The sequence below is a fragment of the Mytilus trossulus genome, chromosome 1, assembly GCF_036588685.1.
Source record: "Mytilus trossulus isolate FHL-02 chromosome 1, PNRI_Mtr1.1.1.hap1, whole genome shotgun sequence".
NCBI classification, from domain to species: Eukaryota; Metazoa; Mollusca; class Bivalvia; order Mytilida; family Mytilidae; genus Mytilus; species Mytilus trossulus.
In genome coordinates this window covers 91,456,977-91,471,199 of record NC_086373.1, presented here as the reverse complement: position 1 = coordinate 91,471,199, position 14,223 = coordinate 91,456,977, and the positions used below count along the sequence as shown (strand labels likewise).

General features: G+C 33.0%; 1 protein-coding gene across 1 annotated transcript; it reads right to left on the bottom strand.

Moving 5' to 3' along the window:
• Positions 1-2,539: 2,539 nt before the first annotated feature.
• LOC134690507 (uncharacterized) lies at positions 2,540-4,337 on the bottom strand. The gene is made up of 2 exons (XM_063550479.1): positions 4,189-4,337; positions 2,540-3,920 (listed from the first exon to the last, which is right to left on the bottom strand). The coding sequence occupies exons 1-2, from the start codon at positions 4,191-4,193 to the stop codon at positions 2,687-2,689; spliced, it is 1,239 nt and encodes a 412-aa protein (XP_063406549.1). The 5' UTR covers positions 4,194-4,337; the 3' UTR covers positions 2,540-2,686.
• Positions 4,338-14,223: the final 9,886 nt, after the last annotated feature.

Here is a 14,223-nt window from a genome sequence, read left to right as displayed (position 1 = left end):
CTCATAAATCCATGGACAAAAAACAAAATCGGGGTAACAAACTAAAACCGAGGGAAACGCATTAAATATAAGAGGAGAACAACGACATAACACCGAAACGCAACACATACAGAAACGGACCAAGCATCAGACAAAATCCCACGAAAATAACACATATACCATCTAAACTAAATACATGAATTTGGGATAAACAAGTACCGTGCCACGTCTTAAGGTGGACCTTTAATTACAATGCCCACCTCCTAAACTGATCAAATTGACCACATTACCAATCAACCTAAGTCTTACATAATTAGACAGACCATATACAATGTACATTATACATATCAATACACAAAAAAATGTCATATAACCTCTGTTTCAACTTACAAAATGCCCCAAAACAACATGTTTTAGATTATTTTTGTTGACTTTTTAAAGTTCTTATCTGTTGGTCTAGATTTTATGTTTTACAAGGATAGTTGGTAACATTTACAAGAAGAATTTTTTATTTAAATTTTTTGTTTTTTGAAACATGTTCAGAACAGGCAACATTATTTGGATAAGATATATTTAAACTGCAGTTTAAATAAAATTGTGCAAATTAAGAGACCCTTGTTATTTAATTCGACCTCATTTTATCCTCATACTGGAAAAGCATGTTTCCTTCTAAAGACCTGCGGTTAATGCAATTTTTAGCAATAGTGCTTTATTAATGTTCATTTCCCCCACCATACCTTAATTTGAAATAATTCAAACTACTCTTCTAATCTTTCCATCAGTGATATCCATCACTCTGATTAAATTTCGATCTTATTATCGAGGCGAAAAGACCTTTATTTGTTCTCTGAAGAATTGGGTTTTAATTGTTTTAAGAATGATATTTTTGTGTGTGCTGAATCAGTGAATGAAATGGATCTTCTCTGTGGCTTTCTGGTTTCTCTTTCAAATAATGTTTACATTCTTTTCTTTTATTAACATGCTTACTCGTACGATACCCATCTTCAGATAAGGGTTAAACTTAATGTCAAATGAAAACGTAGTCTTCATTTAAGATGAGTTTATTTTATTTGCAAACCTATAATACATTACCGACGGGTTTTTGTTTTGTTTTTGTCGCAGAAAGCTCGACATAGGGATCAGGGGGCGGCGGTGTTAGCTCACTTCTTTTAAAAAAGCTTTATATTTTAGAAGGTGGGAGATCTGGATGCTTCATACTTTGTATGTGGATGCCTCATGTTACGAAGATTCCGTCAGTCACATTTCCAATGTCCTTGACCTCATTGTCATGGTTCAGTGACTACTTGAAAAAAAAGTTAAGATATTAATTCTCTCTTATTATCAGTAATAGGATAACTATATTTGATATGTGCGTACCTTGCAAGGTGCTCATACCCGTCAGACAGTTTTCACTTGACCTCGACCTCATTTCATGGATCAGTGAACAAGGTTAAGTTTTGGTGGTCAAGTCCATATCTCAGATACTAGAAGCAGTAGGTCTAGTATATTAGGTGTATGGAAGCATTGAAAGGTTTACATGTCCAACTGGTAGGTGTCATCTGACCTTGACCTCATTTTCATGGTTCAGTGGTTATAGTTAAGTTTTTGTGTTTTGGTCTGTTTTTCTTATACTGTATGCAATAGGTCAACTATATTTGTTGTTTTGAAGAATTGTTAGCTGTACATGTCTGCCTGGCATGGTTCATCTGACCTTGACCTCATTTTCATGGTTCAAAGGTCAAAGTTTAGTTTTCTTGGTTTATGTTAGGTTTATGTGACAGTTGTAATAAAGCTTTATATTTAGGACTATCAACATAATATGAATGATTAGTAAAGAAGGCGAGACATTTCAGTGTGTGCACTCTTGTTTTACTTATTTTAACGAAACCAAACTGCCTACTTATAACCAATACTATTTCCTTATTATTTATGAATGTCGGAAAATGGTACTTTGCTTTGTCAAAACTCGTATGTAATGCCCCTTTATAACTATACCATTGTCAATAGCTTTCATCTAATACTTCAAAAACAAATAAAATAATTATGGATATTAGTCTTTTTTCAAATAATCATTAATCTCCATGCACAAAAAGGTAAACATACTTATAATAATCAAAGCTTGTTAAACTCTTCGCTTGTTATATTTTGTTATGCATTAAAATTATTACTATTAAAAAGAAAACCGGTTTCCTGAGAAGTTCAAGCCACAAGCGTCCTTACGGGGAACAATTTACCGAAAAGTTACAACAAAAAAAGGCACAATATCCTTCCTCTCCAGATTTAACTATAGCATTAATTTGCTTAAGATTTTAGTTTGCGATGTGTTTCTATGTTTTATACCTTACAAGTCATGTGTTATTAACTCTGCCTGAATTGACAGTTATATCTAATTATCCCGAAGGGTTAAAAAAATTCACACATAATAAGGTAAAACAATTCTTCTAATACACTACTGACAGATTTTAAATATCAAATTTTAGTATCGAAAAAATATTTGATCTACCTATAACTTTGTTTCAACTACTAGTAATATAATTGGGGATTGAAATTAAGTTCAGAGTTCATTCAGCGATGCTTTAATTTTGTTTGAGAATGGAATATCTGATCACGTATATCATGTAACTAACTACAAAGCAAATATTTGTAAAAAGACAAGTTTCAGGCATACGTTTTGCATTCTAGACTACTATAGAGCTGTTTATATCGATCAATCTAGATTTCTGTACAGTTTAAGTTTACACCATCGAGCAAAATGACTTGAATCATTTGCGAAATATTCATAACGTTTTTCGCCAAACCTACTTCGGGCCCTATCCACGACCTCCTCTGGAGCGTATACATTATAATCGGTGTTGGAAAAATCCGTCACTTTTACACTTCCATCAAACGGAATTATTAATGTATCCTCCCGAATTTTTCTATGCCTATGTAAACCACGAAATGCATAATGAGCTATTTTGCACTGTAGAGACCTGACGTGTGATTCAATTTCAAGCACGACAGCAGAATGCAAACATCTGTAATATCTGTATGTTATAATATCACCGATCCCAATGTCATCTTTTGATTTAATTGGTTCTTTTGCAACACTTAACAATTTTTGATTTCTATCGAAACACGGTTTACAGAGCATTCCCCTTTCATATTCAACTTTATTTCGAAGAACTTCGTCGCCGATACCTTGAAATCGTTGCCTTGCAAAAAGTTGCACTACCATTCTTATTTTTCGAACTTGTAAGCTAAGTTTCTCTCCTGTAACACACCATGTTGTGAAATGCTCGCAGTTATTATTTAGCAAGCTGTAATGGTATTCAGGGTCAGATTTCGCCGTCACTGCTCTATTGATGATCTCTTCGGGCAAGGAATGTGTAATTGTATTCGAATATTTATAAACCATCACTTTCATCTTATCTAAATCTATTTTTTTCGTTTCGTGTAGTATTTTTGCTACGCTAGCACCTGGCCGAACGGTACCATATATTGCACCAACTATCGTGTTTGTTGCATTCACCAATTTCACGACTACTTTATTTTCTTTTTCTTCACAATGTTTTACATGGACCACAATTGCATGGTGGTCATATATTCGCCCATGGAATTTGATATGATCCCCTATATTTATTTCTGTTCTTTTGAAAACTCGTATGGGTTTTACACATTCAATGCATGCAACAGATTTTGTCTTTTGATTTTTAAGACCATCAAGATCATCGTAGTTTTCTGTAATGTTTTCTTTTGTTTTAGATTCGTTAATTTCTGGATCTTCTGTAATTTCGTCTTCTTCAGCTATCTTCCCAAAAGTAGGCTTGTTTGATGCTTTTTGTCGTTCCAGTGTTAAATGTTTTACGGTTTGTTCAGACGGAGGTCTTTGTAGGTATGTCTGTCTGAGAGCGTAATCATTACCAGTCCATATCTTTTTGCATTTGAAGTTTTTCCTTTTCCTGAAAAAGAAAAATGATTTAAACTCAATAAGTTAGAAACTATCATGTACCACACTAATAAGCAATAATTATTTACTGTATTCTTACATAATTCAAAATGTTGAATTATGGCATGTAACAAATCAAATTTTCCATAGATCCGTAGATGCTTTTATCATAGGTAAAACTGAGACAGATTATGTGAAAGTTTGTAAAACTAAGGTGAACAAGACATACAAACAAAAAAGAAAAATTGAAAACGAAACAATTTAAGTAAAATGAGATTTACCACATGTTGAACACTTAAATAATCCTCTTGTCGTCTCTGACATTTCTCATATGATATGACATGTTATGCTGAAATTAAAGTTGCATTTTCCGGTTTCCTTTTTACAGCGAACGAATTTATTGTAAAATCTTAGCTTTTGACACAACATACTGTATTCTTTGAAGTTTTTAAGTTTATAGTGTACAATCTTTCAAGTAGAGTTTTCCGGTTTCCTTTTTTCCCGCGGAGAATTTATGATAAAATCTCCATACTAATGTACGGTAGTAAACTTTTGTCAGTTTCCATATATTATCATGCTTAAGAGGTTTCAGATAGAGTTTAATTGTATAAAATGTGGGTTTTTTTTAACATTCGCTGTTTTTATTATTTTAATATCACGAAAACGATGATAATAACACAATTTCAACCACTAGTAAACTTAGTAAACTGTAACTATATCAAATATGATAACATCTTGCACACATAAACACTCAGTTAGATCCTGTTGCAGTTTTATTGACGTTTCAGTATGTTCTATCTAATCGACTGGCCAGCCAATGATTTAAATTGAATAGTTTTCGAAGAACAGATAGGAAAGTGAAACATGTTGATAACTCGTTATTAGATTTTTCTTTCTATTTTTAGTTTTATAAGATATTGTTGTACTGCTGCACATGCATTTGCAGTCTTCTTGATTGTTTAAAGCTCCGCCCACTGCCGGACTGAGTTTAGAATGAACCTTCGTGACCTCAGAATGTGTATTGCAGTCGCATTCCAGTGACGTATTAATTGCGAATTAACGATTACTTGTATACGTTCTGCTTGTTTTTAAGCATTTCCTTATAGCAATAAGAATCACACCATTTTTTTTAAATATACACACATGAACAACTATCGATTTCAAAACTTGAATGTGTATGATTGTGTAACAAAAACAACTATGTCAATTTGAGTATGCATGTTTAGTGAATGTCGAGTCTGAACAACTCGTACTCTCCTGTTTCACATTGGACAATGTTTTGGTATTTGGTTTTACTGTTGAAATTAGTTGATGCTATTCTCCTTGAGCGAGGTATTATTGTTGACAATTCGAGATCTTTTTATGCGAACTCGTCTTAAGCTGAATGTGTGATTACTGTATCGTATTACTACACGGGCCTCAATGGATTTCAAATAGAAAATAAATGCAAAAAATGTGTTTATGTGTCTTTCAATCACAAATAAAATACAGAATTAAAAACCAATTGTTCAAAGAACAATTGAAGGTCTTTCCATCAAAACAATGTATTTTGTTATGAAAGTTGTGAAACTAAGTTTAAAATGTCATTTCAATCGTCAAATGATAGCTTCTAGTATGCTGATGACAAAAATATATACATTTTTTTTAACTAAGGGAGATAATTTGTTTCTTCCGGTTTGAAAAATGTTACTATCGATTATATTTGAATATTGACTTGACACTTATTCCAAAAATATCTGGTTCTATATACTTTTATATTAAAAAAAATAGCTACTTCCGGTTTACAAAAGGTCACTTCGGGTTGTTTTTTTCAAGGTTAAATGGTTTGATACCTTTTTTTCAAAAGTTTCATGGCTTTATCATGTATACATATAGAATAAAAGCAAAGGTCAAAATCTAGAACGTCAAATTAAGCTATGACTTTGAGATCAATTTCAAGGTCATGAACCAAGGACCTCAAATCAAAAGACCATAGATCTTAATTATATTTGGTTAATGAGTTATATCACCAAACGCGTAATTTTAAATACAAGAGGGGAGAAAACACCCTTTCACATTCAACGTACGCTTGCAATCAAAATTTACATCTTATAGCGAAATGTCACAACTAACAATTTAGTAAAAATAATTTGTTGATATCTTATACGGTCTTTGCATATAAGTGAAAATAAGTCAAATTCAAATATAAGAATATGACCTTGACCTTTGACCTTGACCTAATTTTCATTTTTTGGGACCAAGGACCTCAAATCAAAAGATCCTGGTCTCTATCACTTATGGTTTATAAGATAGAAATGCATATCACTTATGTCAGATGCATAAGAGGAAATTACTCTCATATGGAGCGGTCATATTGCTTTGGTCAAAATAGGACAAATCATGCGAAGGATATAACGAGCAATTTTGTAAAATAAATTTGTCGTAATCTTTAACGGTTGCGAAGGAGTTGTGAACAGTGTTTGGGGAGATAACTCCTACAAAGAAAAGTATTCCGTTACGCAGGGTAAATTTCAAAAGCGCATACACTGTTTGATATCATATACCAAATATATTAGCGACATATTGCGAAACAAATGTTTATCGCAAGAACAAAATTTGGCGGATGAAAAAACAAATAATCAGAAGAAAAACAATAGGTCTTTCAACAGAAAAGTGGAAAGACCTAATTAATTGCAAGATAAAGACAATAACAGTTTAGAGTCTTTAAATATCAGCTGTATTTGTACTCGGCTCGAAACATGTGCAATAGCTCGCTAAAAGCTCGCATACACCTTGTTTCCTAGCCTCGTACAAATATGGCTGATATTTAAAGACACTCAACAGTTATTGTCTACATAACCGAGTAGATCCATTTAAACTAACTTGAAAGACTTAAATTAAGAAATGTTAATCTTTAAAATGCCATTCATTTTGTTTTTCGAGAGATTTAGTGTACATTTGTTACACATTTTACAAAACACTCATATAGTCTGCTGTAATCCATGCTTGCCTCTATTTTGTTTTTACTTTTTTTAATGGAAAATGATATCATCATACTTCTACATCAGTTTTCACTTTTCTGCGCTCAATGAAGTGCGAGACAGTAAAAAAAACTTTGCAGTTTATCGGCCGTCGTCTGCACCCATGGATCTGTCCCTATAAAAATATGAAAATTCCGAAATGGTTGACGTTGGATAGAAGAAACTGGAATCGTAGCTAATCACTGGTAATACACAGAATGATGTCGATATTTTTTTTTATGGCTTCTTGGAGGATAGTCTCCAGTAGAGATATAAATAAATTATGATTGTCTAATAACTTTATTCTCATAAACAAAGAGAGGCACTTATTATTGTATACTTGTGTTTAAATATCACTTCCGGAGTTTTCAAAAAAATGAATGGTAAAAAATGTTAAATCCAATATCATATCCTTCATTTTAAAATAAATACTATCATCATTACGCATACACGGGAGTACTAAGTAGTATCTATGTCGTGTTCAATGAATGGTATATCATTTGTTTAACCCCGCTGACTGTTTTCTTTTGACCTAGTCTTCACAATGTATTGATCATAATGAATAAAAAACTGAAATTGCGGTACAACTTCTTATCATTCCCCTGATTCAGGACTGGAACGATAGTTTTTATAATATAGATTGGTAAATTTCATTCGCAAATTCTACCAGAATGAAGTGTCAACAAAAATCGGAATCATAGCAATGTTCTGACGCTGAAGTGGACATACACATCTTTCTGACATAAATGCTCCTTTTTATTATATTTCCCCCCAACCTACGTACGTTGGTACTTTTAACATACACTATTCCGTGAAAAAGACACAAGGGAAGACGTGTTACATTGTATGTGGTTGGATTATGGGATGGTGTATATAAAAAAGGCAAAAAATATCAAGGGAACATTCAACGTCCGCACAACAGTACGCAAAAACCGAAGTTTTATAGAAGCACAAACCTCACCAAAATCATAGAGAGTACATAGTGGAATTTCAAAAACTCACAAAACAAAACGCCATCAATCAACAGACCAACGGAACAGGTGAAAACAATTGTCATATTTCCTGACTTGGTACAGGCATTCTCCGAAAAAAAAGATGGGTTAAACTTGGTATTTTAAAAAGTCAACAAAAGTTAGTTTACATATTTATTTGAATAGTAATCTTTGCATAAAATAACAAATCCGAGTCCTGATTTAAATTATAATGTGATAGTCTTTGCTGGATATCATTCGATTGCTTTTGGTAGTTTGTCTGAAGCATATCTTGGATAGTTTCGTTAGTATACGTAGTTTTGGTGTGATTCGTTGACATTTTCAGTCAATAAATCAAAGAATACCACCTTTGCAACTTAGTTATCACTAAACTCTTACAAAATACTTAGTATGTTCGTTAGTTATTCTTTGAGTCAATAGTTTTTAAAGGAACCATTTTCTTGTGAAATTGCTATCAGCAGTGTAGTTATATAACATTAGTACTAAACATTGAAAAATACAGTAGAAAGGGCGATAACTTATTCTAATATTTCCTTAGGTATTTGTCATCTTTTTCGTTATATTTCTTTTATGTTCATCTTTTATTTCCAAGCTTAAATTTGATTAACTTTTGAAGTTTGAGACCAGGTAGGGTACCGACTTTAGCTGCTAATAAACTCAACATAGATACCAGGACTAAATTTAGTATATACGCCAGACGCGCGTTTCGTCTACAAAAGACTCATCAGTGACGCTCGAATCCAAAAAAAAAAAGAGCATATTCAATGAATAATGTACAATAAAATAAAATAAACCAAAACACAAAAAAAAAAAGAGTTATCAATTATTTCCCTTTAAACTAAGTCACCTTTCATGAAATAAATAACCGCTTTGAATAAGATAAAAACGATTATGGTTTTCATAATTCGAATTGCATGTACAAGCAAATGATCAAATATATGCAGGCTGTAAGTGTTCATTCACGCAACAGCTTTTTACTTAAACTGTCCATATATTTACTAACAATAAGATATGTGTCAACATTTATTAAAAAATATAACCACCAAAGATACAAAACTCCGATGAAAATACATAACGGAAAATCCCTTATCAAATGGCAAACTCATTCAAGGGTTAACAGTTTATTCTTGTTAGCAAAGTTAGCATTGTAGATTAAAATCCAGCAAGTGTGACAGATAATAGTTGCTACTGGTTGGCGAGGTAATATTAAGAGACTCAATGTTAACTGCTTGTATTTCTTTATATTCCCCTCTATGAACAAAATTTAAAAAAAACCAATTTTAATATATTGGTAAACAAAATGTTTCAAGATCAACCGTATTAAATATATTTATACCTTTAAAAACCATTTGTGATAATTGCATACAATTCTTTGAATGGATGTAAAAATCATTAATGATATATTAATGCATCCAGTGTTTTACTGACAAATTTAAATAGCAAATGTGCACAGTCAAGATTGTTTATGAGTCTTAAAGTCTGTCGTGCAACAGTATTGTTTTTTCATTTCAATGAATTTCGATTTCTGTATAATTTAAGTTTACACCATCGAGAAAAGTGACTTGAATCATTTGAAAAATGATCATAACGTTTTTCGCCAAGCTTACTTCGAGCCCTTTCAACTACTTCTTCTGGATCATAGACAGTATAATCAGTGTTAGAGAAGTCAGTTACTTTTACACTTCCATCGAATTTAATTCTTAATGTTTCCTCCCTAATTTTTCTATCTCTATGAAAACCACGAAATGCATAATGAGCTATTTTACACTCTAGTGACCTATCGTGTGATTCAATGTCAAGTATGACAGCAGAATGCCAGCATCTATAATGTTTGTATGTTATAATATCACCGATCTTCACGTCATCTTTTGATTTGATCGGTTGTTTAACAACACTTAATAATTTTCGATTTCTTTCAAAACACGGTTTACAGAGCATTCCTTTTTCACACTCAATTATATTTCGAAGAGCTTCGTCGCCGATACCTTGAAATCCTCGATTTGCAAAAAGTTGCACTATCATTCTTATCTTTCGTATTTGCAAGCTAAGTTTCTCCCCTGTAACACACCATGTTGTAAAATGCTCGCAGTTATTACTTAACAAGTTGTAATGAAAATCAGGGTTGGATTTCGCTGTGACTGCTCTATTTACTATTTCTTCGGGGAAAGAATGATTGATCCAGTCCGAATATTTATAAACCATCACTTTCATCTTTTTTAAATTCAATTTTTTCGTTTCGCTTAATAGTTTCGCTTTGCTTGCAAACGGTGTCATGCAAGCAAATACTGCACCAGCTGTTGTGTTTGATGCATTCACTAATTCGACGACTACTTTGTGATCTTTCTTCTCTGAAATTGTAACATTGACTACAATTGCATGGTGATCATATATTCGTCCATGAAATTTGATATGATCCCCTCTATTTATTTCTTCTCCTTTAAAAATCCTTACGGGTTTTACACATTCAATGCATGCAACAGGTTTTGTCTTTTCTTCCTTTCTACCATCAATATCATCATGATTTTCCTTAATACTCTCTAATTTGTAAGATGATTCGTCAATTTCTGGATCCTCTGTAATTTCTTCTTCTTCAGCTATCTTCACAAAAGTAGGTTTGTCTGATGCTTTCTGTCGTTCCAGTGTTAAATGTTTTACGGATTGTTCAGACGGAGGTCTTTGTAGGTATGTCTGTCTGAGAGCGTAATCATTACCAGTCCATATTTTTTTCTTATTTATGGTTCTCCTATAAAACAAATGTTAAAATGTATAACCTCAAGTAATAAGATGCAATCAGGAACCACACACATAAGCGATAAAAATGTACTTTATGCTGACATACTGGATGCTGTATTAAAGTCATGTAAATCAATTTCCTCCTAGATTCTTTCAACATTGGGTAGCAAAGAAGCATACAAAAGAAAAGAAAAAGAACTAACTATAAAATTAAAGATGTAAAGATGTCTTACCCCATTTTGACAACTTAAATAATCTTCTTTGTCTTCTCTTACGATATAAAATGATATGTTTTACTGACAACTTTATGGTTTCCGGTGAACTAATTATGAAATCTTATAAAAAATATACTACTGTCTAGTCATGAAAGTTGACAGTTTCCTATCCATCTTTCAAGTAGAGTTTTCCGGTTTTATATTTTCGGAGGTTTTACAATAGAATCTTCCTCAACATATACTTATCAACAAAAGAGTCGATACAATTCAATGTTTTTATCTATAAATAAAAAAAATAGATACACTGTACTAAGGTAAATAAACTTTAAAAAAGTCAATTTCCACCACTATTAACTATTATAGTACGGCAGCTTTGTGAAAATTATGCACATTCTGATACAAGCATGACATTTGGCATAGACCTTCCTCAATTATTATTCTGATTTCAGATAGGGAGGTATTTGAACAAAATGTCTCACTTTCGGTAAAATCCAAAATGGCGGACATCATAATTAAATCAGCCCAATATCGAAGGCTAGTTTGTGAAAATGTGTTTTTATCAGGCTGCTATAATAATATTTGGTACACACTTTTGTTATGTACTACTTTTGGATATATTATATAGATTAGATGTCTTTAAAAACCCTACTTCCGGTAAAATCCAACGTGGTGAACATTGTACTAAAATAGGCTTATTGTTTTGACGCATTGCTACTATCATTTAATTGTGCAGGAACCTTTCTTTGATGCTGCTAATGACAACATATGTCTTTAAAACCTTTACTTCCGGCAATATTCAATATGGCGGACATAGAAATATCATTATTTTATTTTGATATTCAACTTCTTTTCAAAATGTAAAGAAAATGTTTGTGTTTATGTGCTGGTCATTTAACTTTTGGATTTTAGTTATCCTCTTAACCACTTGTTCTATTCTATAGTTAATGTTTGATTACAAAGTTAACACTTCCGGTAAATAAAACCAATATGGCGTAAATTTCAAAGATGAATTCTTAGTCCATATTATCGATATAGAGTTTTGGATAGATTGATTGAAATAAAATAAAATCTCTTAAGTACTAAAACATCTTTAAAAGTACTGATTATGGCCGCAAATACATGTTTTTGTACAATCGGAGAGCTATATTTTCCTCAGTTACAAAGAATGTGGTTTTGTTTCTTACATCAATAATTTACAAGCTCCTGATTAGGTGAAGTTGCCTCACAAAGAGTTGTCCAAATGGTTCCAATGGATCATATTTCCCCCCTACGCCATTCATAAGCGTCTGGACTAGTTAATTAGCATAGGAAACAATTCCAAGCTTGTTACTCATCCACACCCGCCATGGTATACTGCAAGTTGACATGCTGAAAAACACTAGACCGAGTCGTTCAAGTAGCATCAATAAGTCTTTCTTCTTTCAAACACATGTTTTAGTGCTTCGTAAACCCCATCTGATAAGTTTGTTCGATCTTACTACAAAACCACGTATCGTTTGATAAAAGACATTATCCAATCGATGTCTGGTGATGTTGGCTGATCAATCGTCATTCTAAATCATTAAGGCACACCTTCAAACGCCATCCATGTCAACAACGTAGTTCCATTTCAAGCAAAGGTTATGGATAGATATATATCTAAAGCTTTTCCCACTGCCAAATGCAAGCCAACGTTCATCTGTCCCTATGTCAGGAAATAACGAAACAGCAATGACAGCAACATCGGTATCGACTGTTCGAGTCATGACTAAATTGAGTCTGTGTATCACTGCATCAGATACATGTATTTTGGTTATAGTATAAGCATATTCAAGTTAACATGGGGATAGAATTGAAACACCATCATGTGGTGGATAACACAGCACATCATGAGCATTTGTTTCTACATCTACCTTTTCCTCAAAATCTATTGAGCAAGCTCCTGTGAATGAAAACTAAAAAGTTCTTTCTTAAAATCGTTATCCCTCAGAAAACTTTGCCAATTTTGAGAAATTTGTGTTGACTCTGGATTCGTCTATGTATTCCCTTCCTCTAAATATAGCTCTTGTTTCTTGTAGTAGCCTTCAAACTATCCGTATTGTTTATGTACGGATCCGAGACTACACCCACTGTTAACAAGTATGCTGATCGGGTATTATGGCCTTACCTTAAAAAAACCGCGAAACTGTTACACGAGTAGATGAAGTCTTGGATGCATATTTCAGTTGTAGCAAAACATGTTCAGGATATTCTATCTTAACCACCACGTGATGTAGTGCAAGTTAAGCACCATTTCCAATTCAAAGGGCTGACACTAAAATCATGGTACATGTGTTTGATGCAGTGAAACAGGAACTTAAACGAGTCATTATTCGAACAGTCGTTACTGATGATGCTGTCATTTCTGTTTCGTAATTCCGTGACAGGGGTAGACGAATTATGGATTCTGTTTAGGAGATTGAAAAGCTTTCTATAAATATCTATCAATAACCTTTTAAATGCACGAGCAATGAGTGATCACACACATATTGTGATCCATGTATTTACCGGTTGTGATACGGTTCTCTGTTAGCTTGAAAATGGGAGAAAAGACTGCGTGGGAGACATTGATGGCATTTGAAGATTTGACTTTACCATAAAAAATAATAATTGATCCGCCTTAATCACCGGTGTTTACTGTAAGATCGCACAAACTTATCAGATGGGGTAAGCATGGTTAGGAAAGCAAAAAATAAATATTTACGCAAAAAGGAAGGCTAATTGAGCTATTCCCTCAACTTAGTTCTGTCTTTTCCAGCATGCAAAAGTACAATATACTTAGACACGTGTTTAGGGGACGAGCTTGAAATAGGCTCTTATGCTACCCACTCCAGCCGCTAATGGATGCCGAAGGGACAAAGAGGTTCACTTTTAAAAAAACTCTTTATGATGCCTAATCATTTTGTCAGAAGCTTGCACATTGTGGATGTAGGAACGGTTGCCGCGGTTGTTGTTTATGTGGAAAATCAAGTCTCCCGTGCCATGCGTCGTGTGCATGTGGTGGTGACTGGGAATTAACATGTTTTTTGGACAAATAGTGGTATTTTTTTTAAAATATTTTAGTACTTAAGTGATTTTATTTTGTTTTAATTAATCTATCCAAATCTCTACATCGAAGATATGGATTGAGGACTCATCTTTGACATTTACGCCATATTGTTTTTTTTTATTGGAAGTGTTAACTTTGTATTTAAATATCAACTACAAATATGATAAGTGGTTTAGAGGATAACTTAGAGCCAAAAGGTTAACGACCACCACATTTTGAAAAGAAGTTGAATATCAAAATAAAAAAAATGATAAATATATGTCCGTTATTTTGAATGTAACCGGAAGTAAGGCCTTTAAAGACATATGTC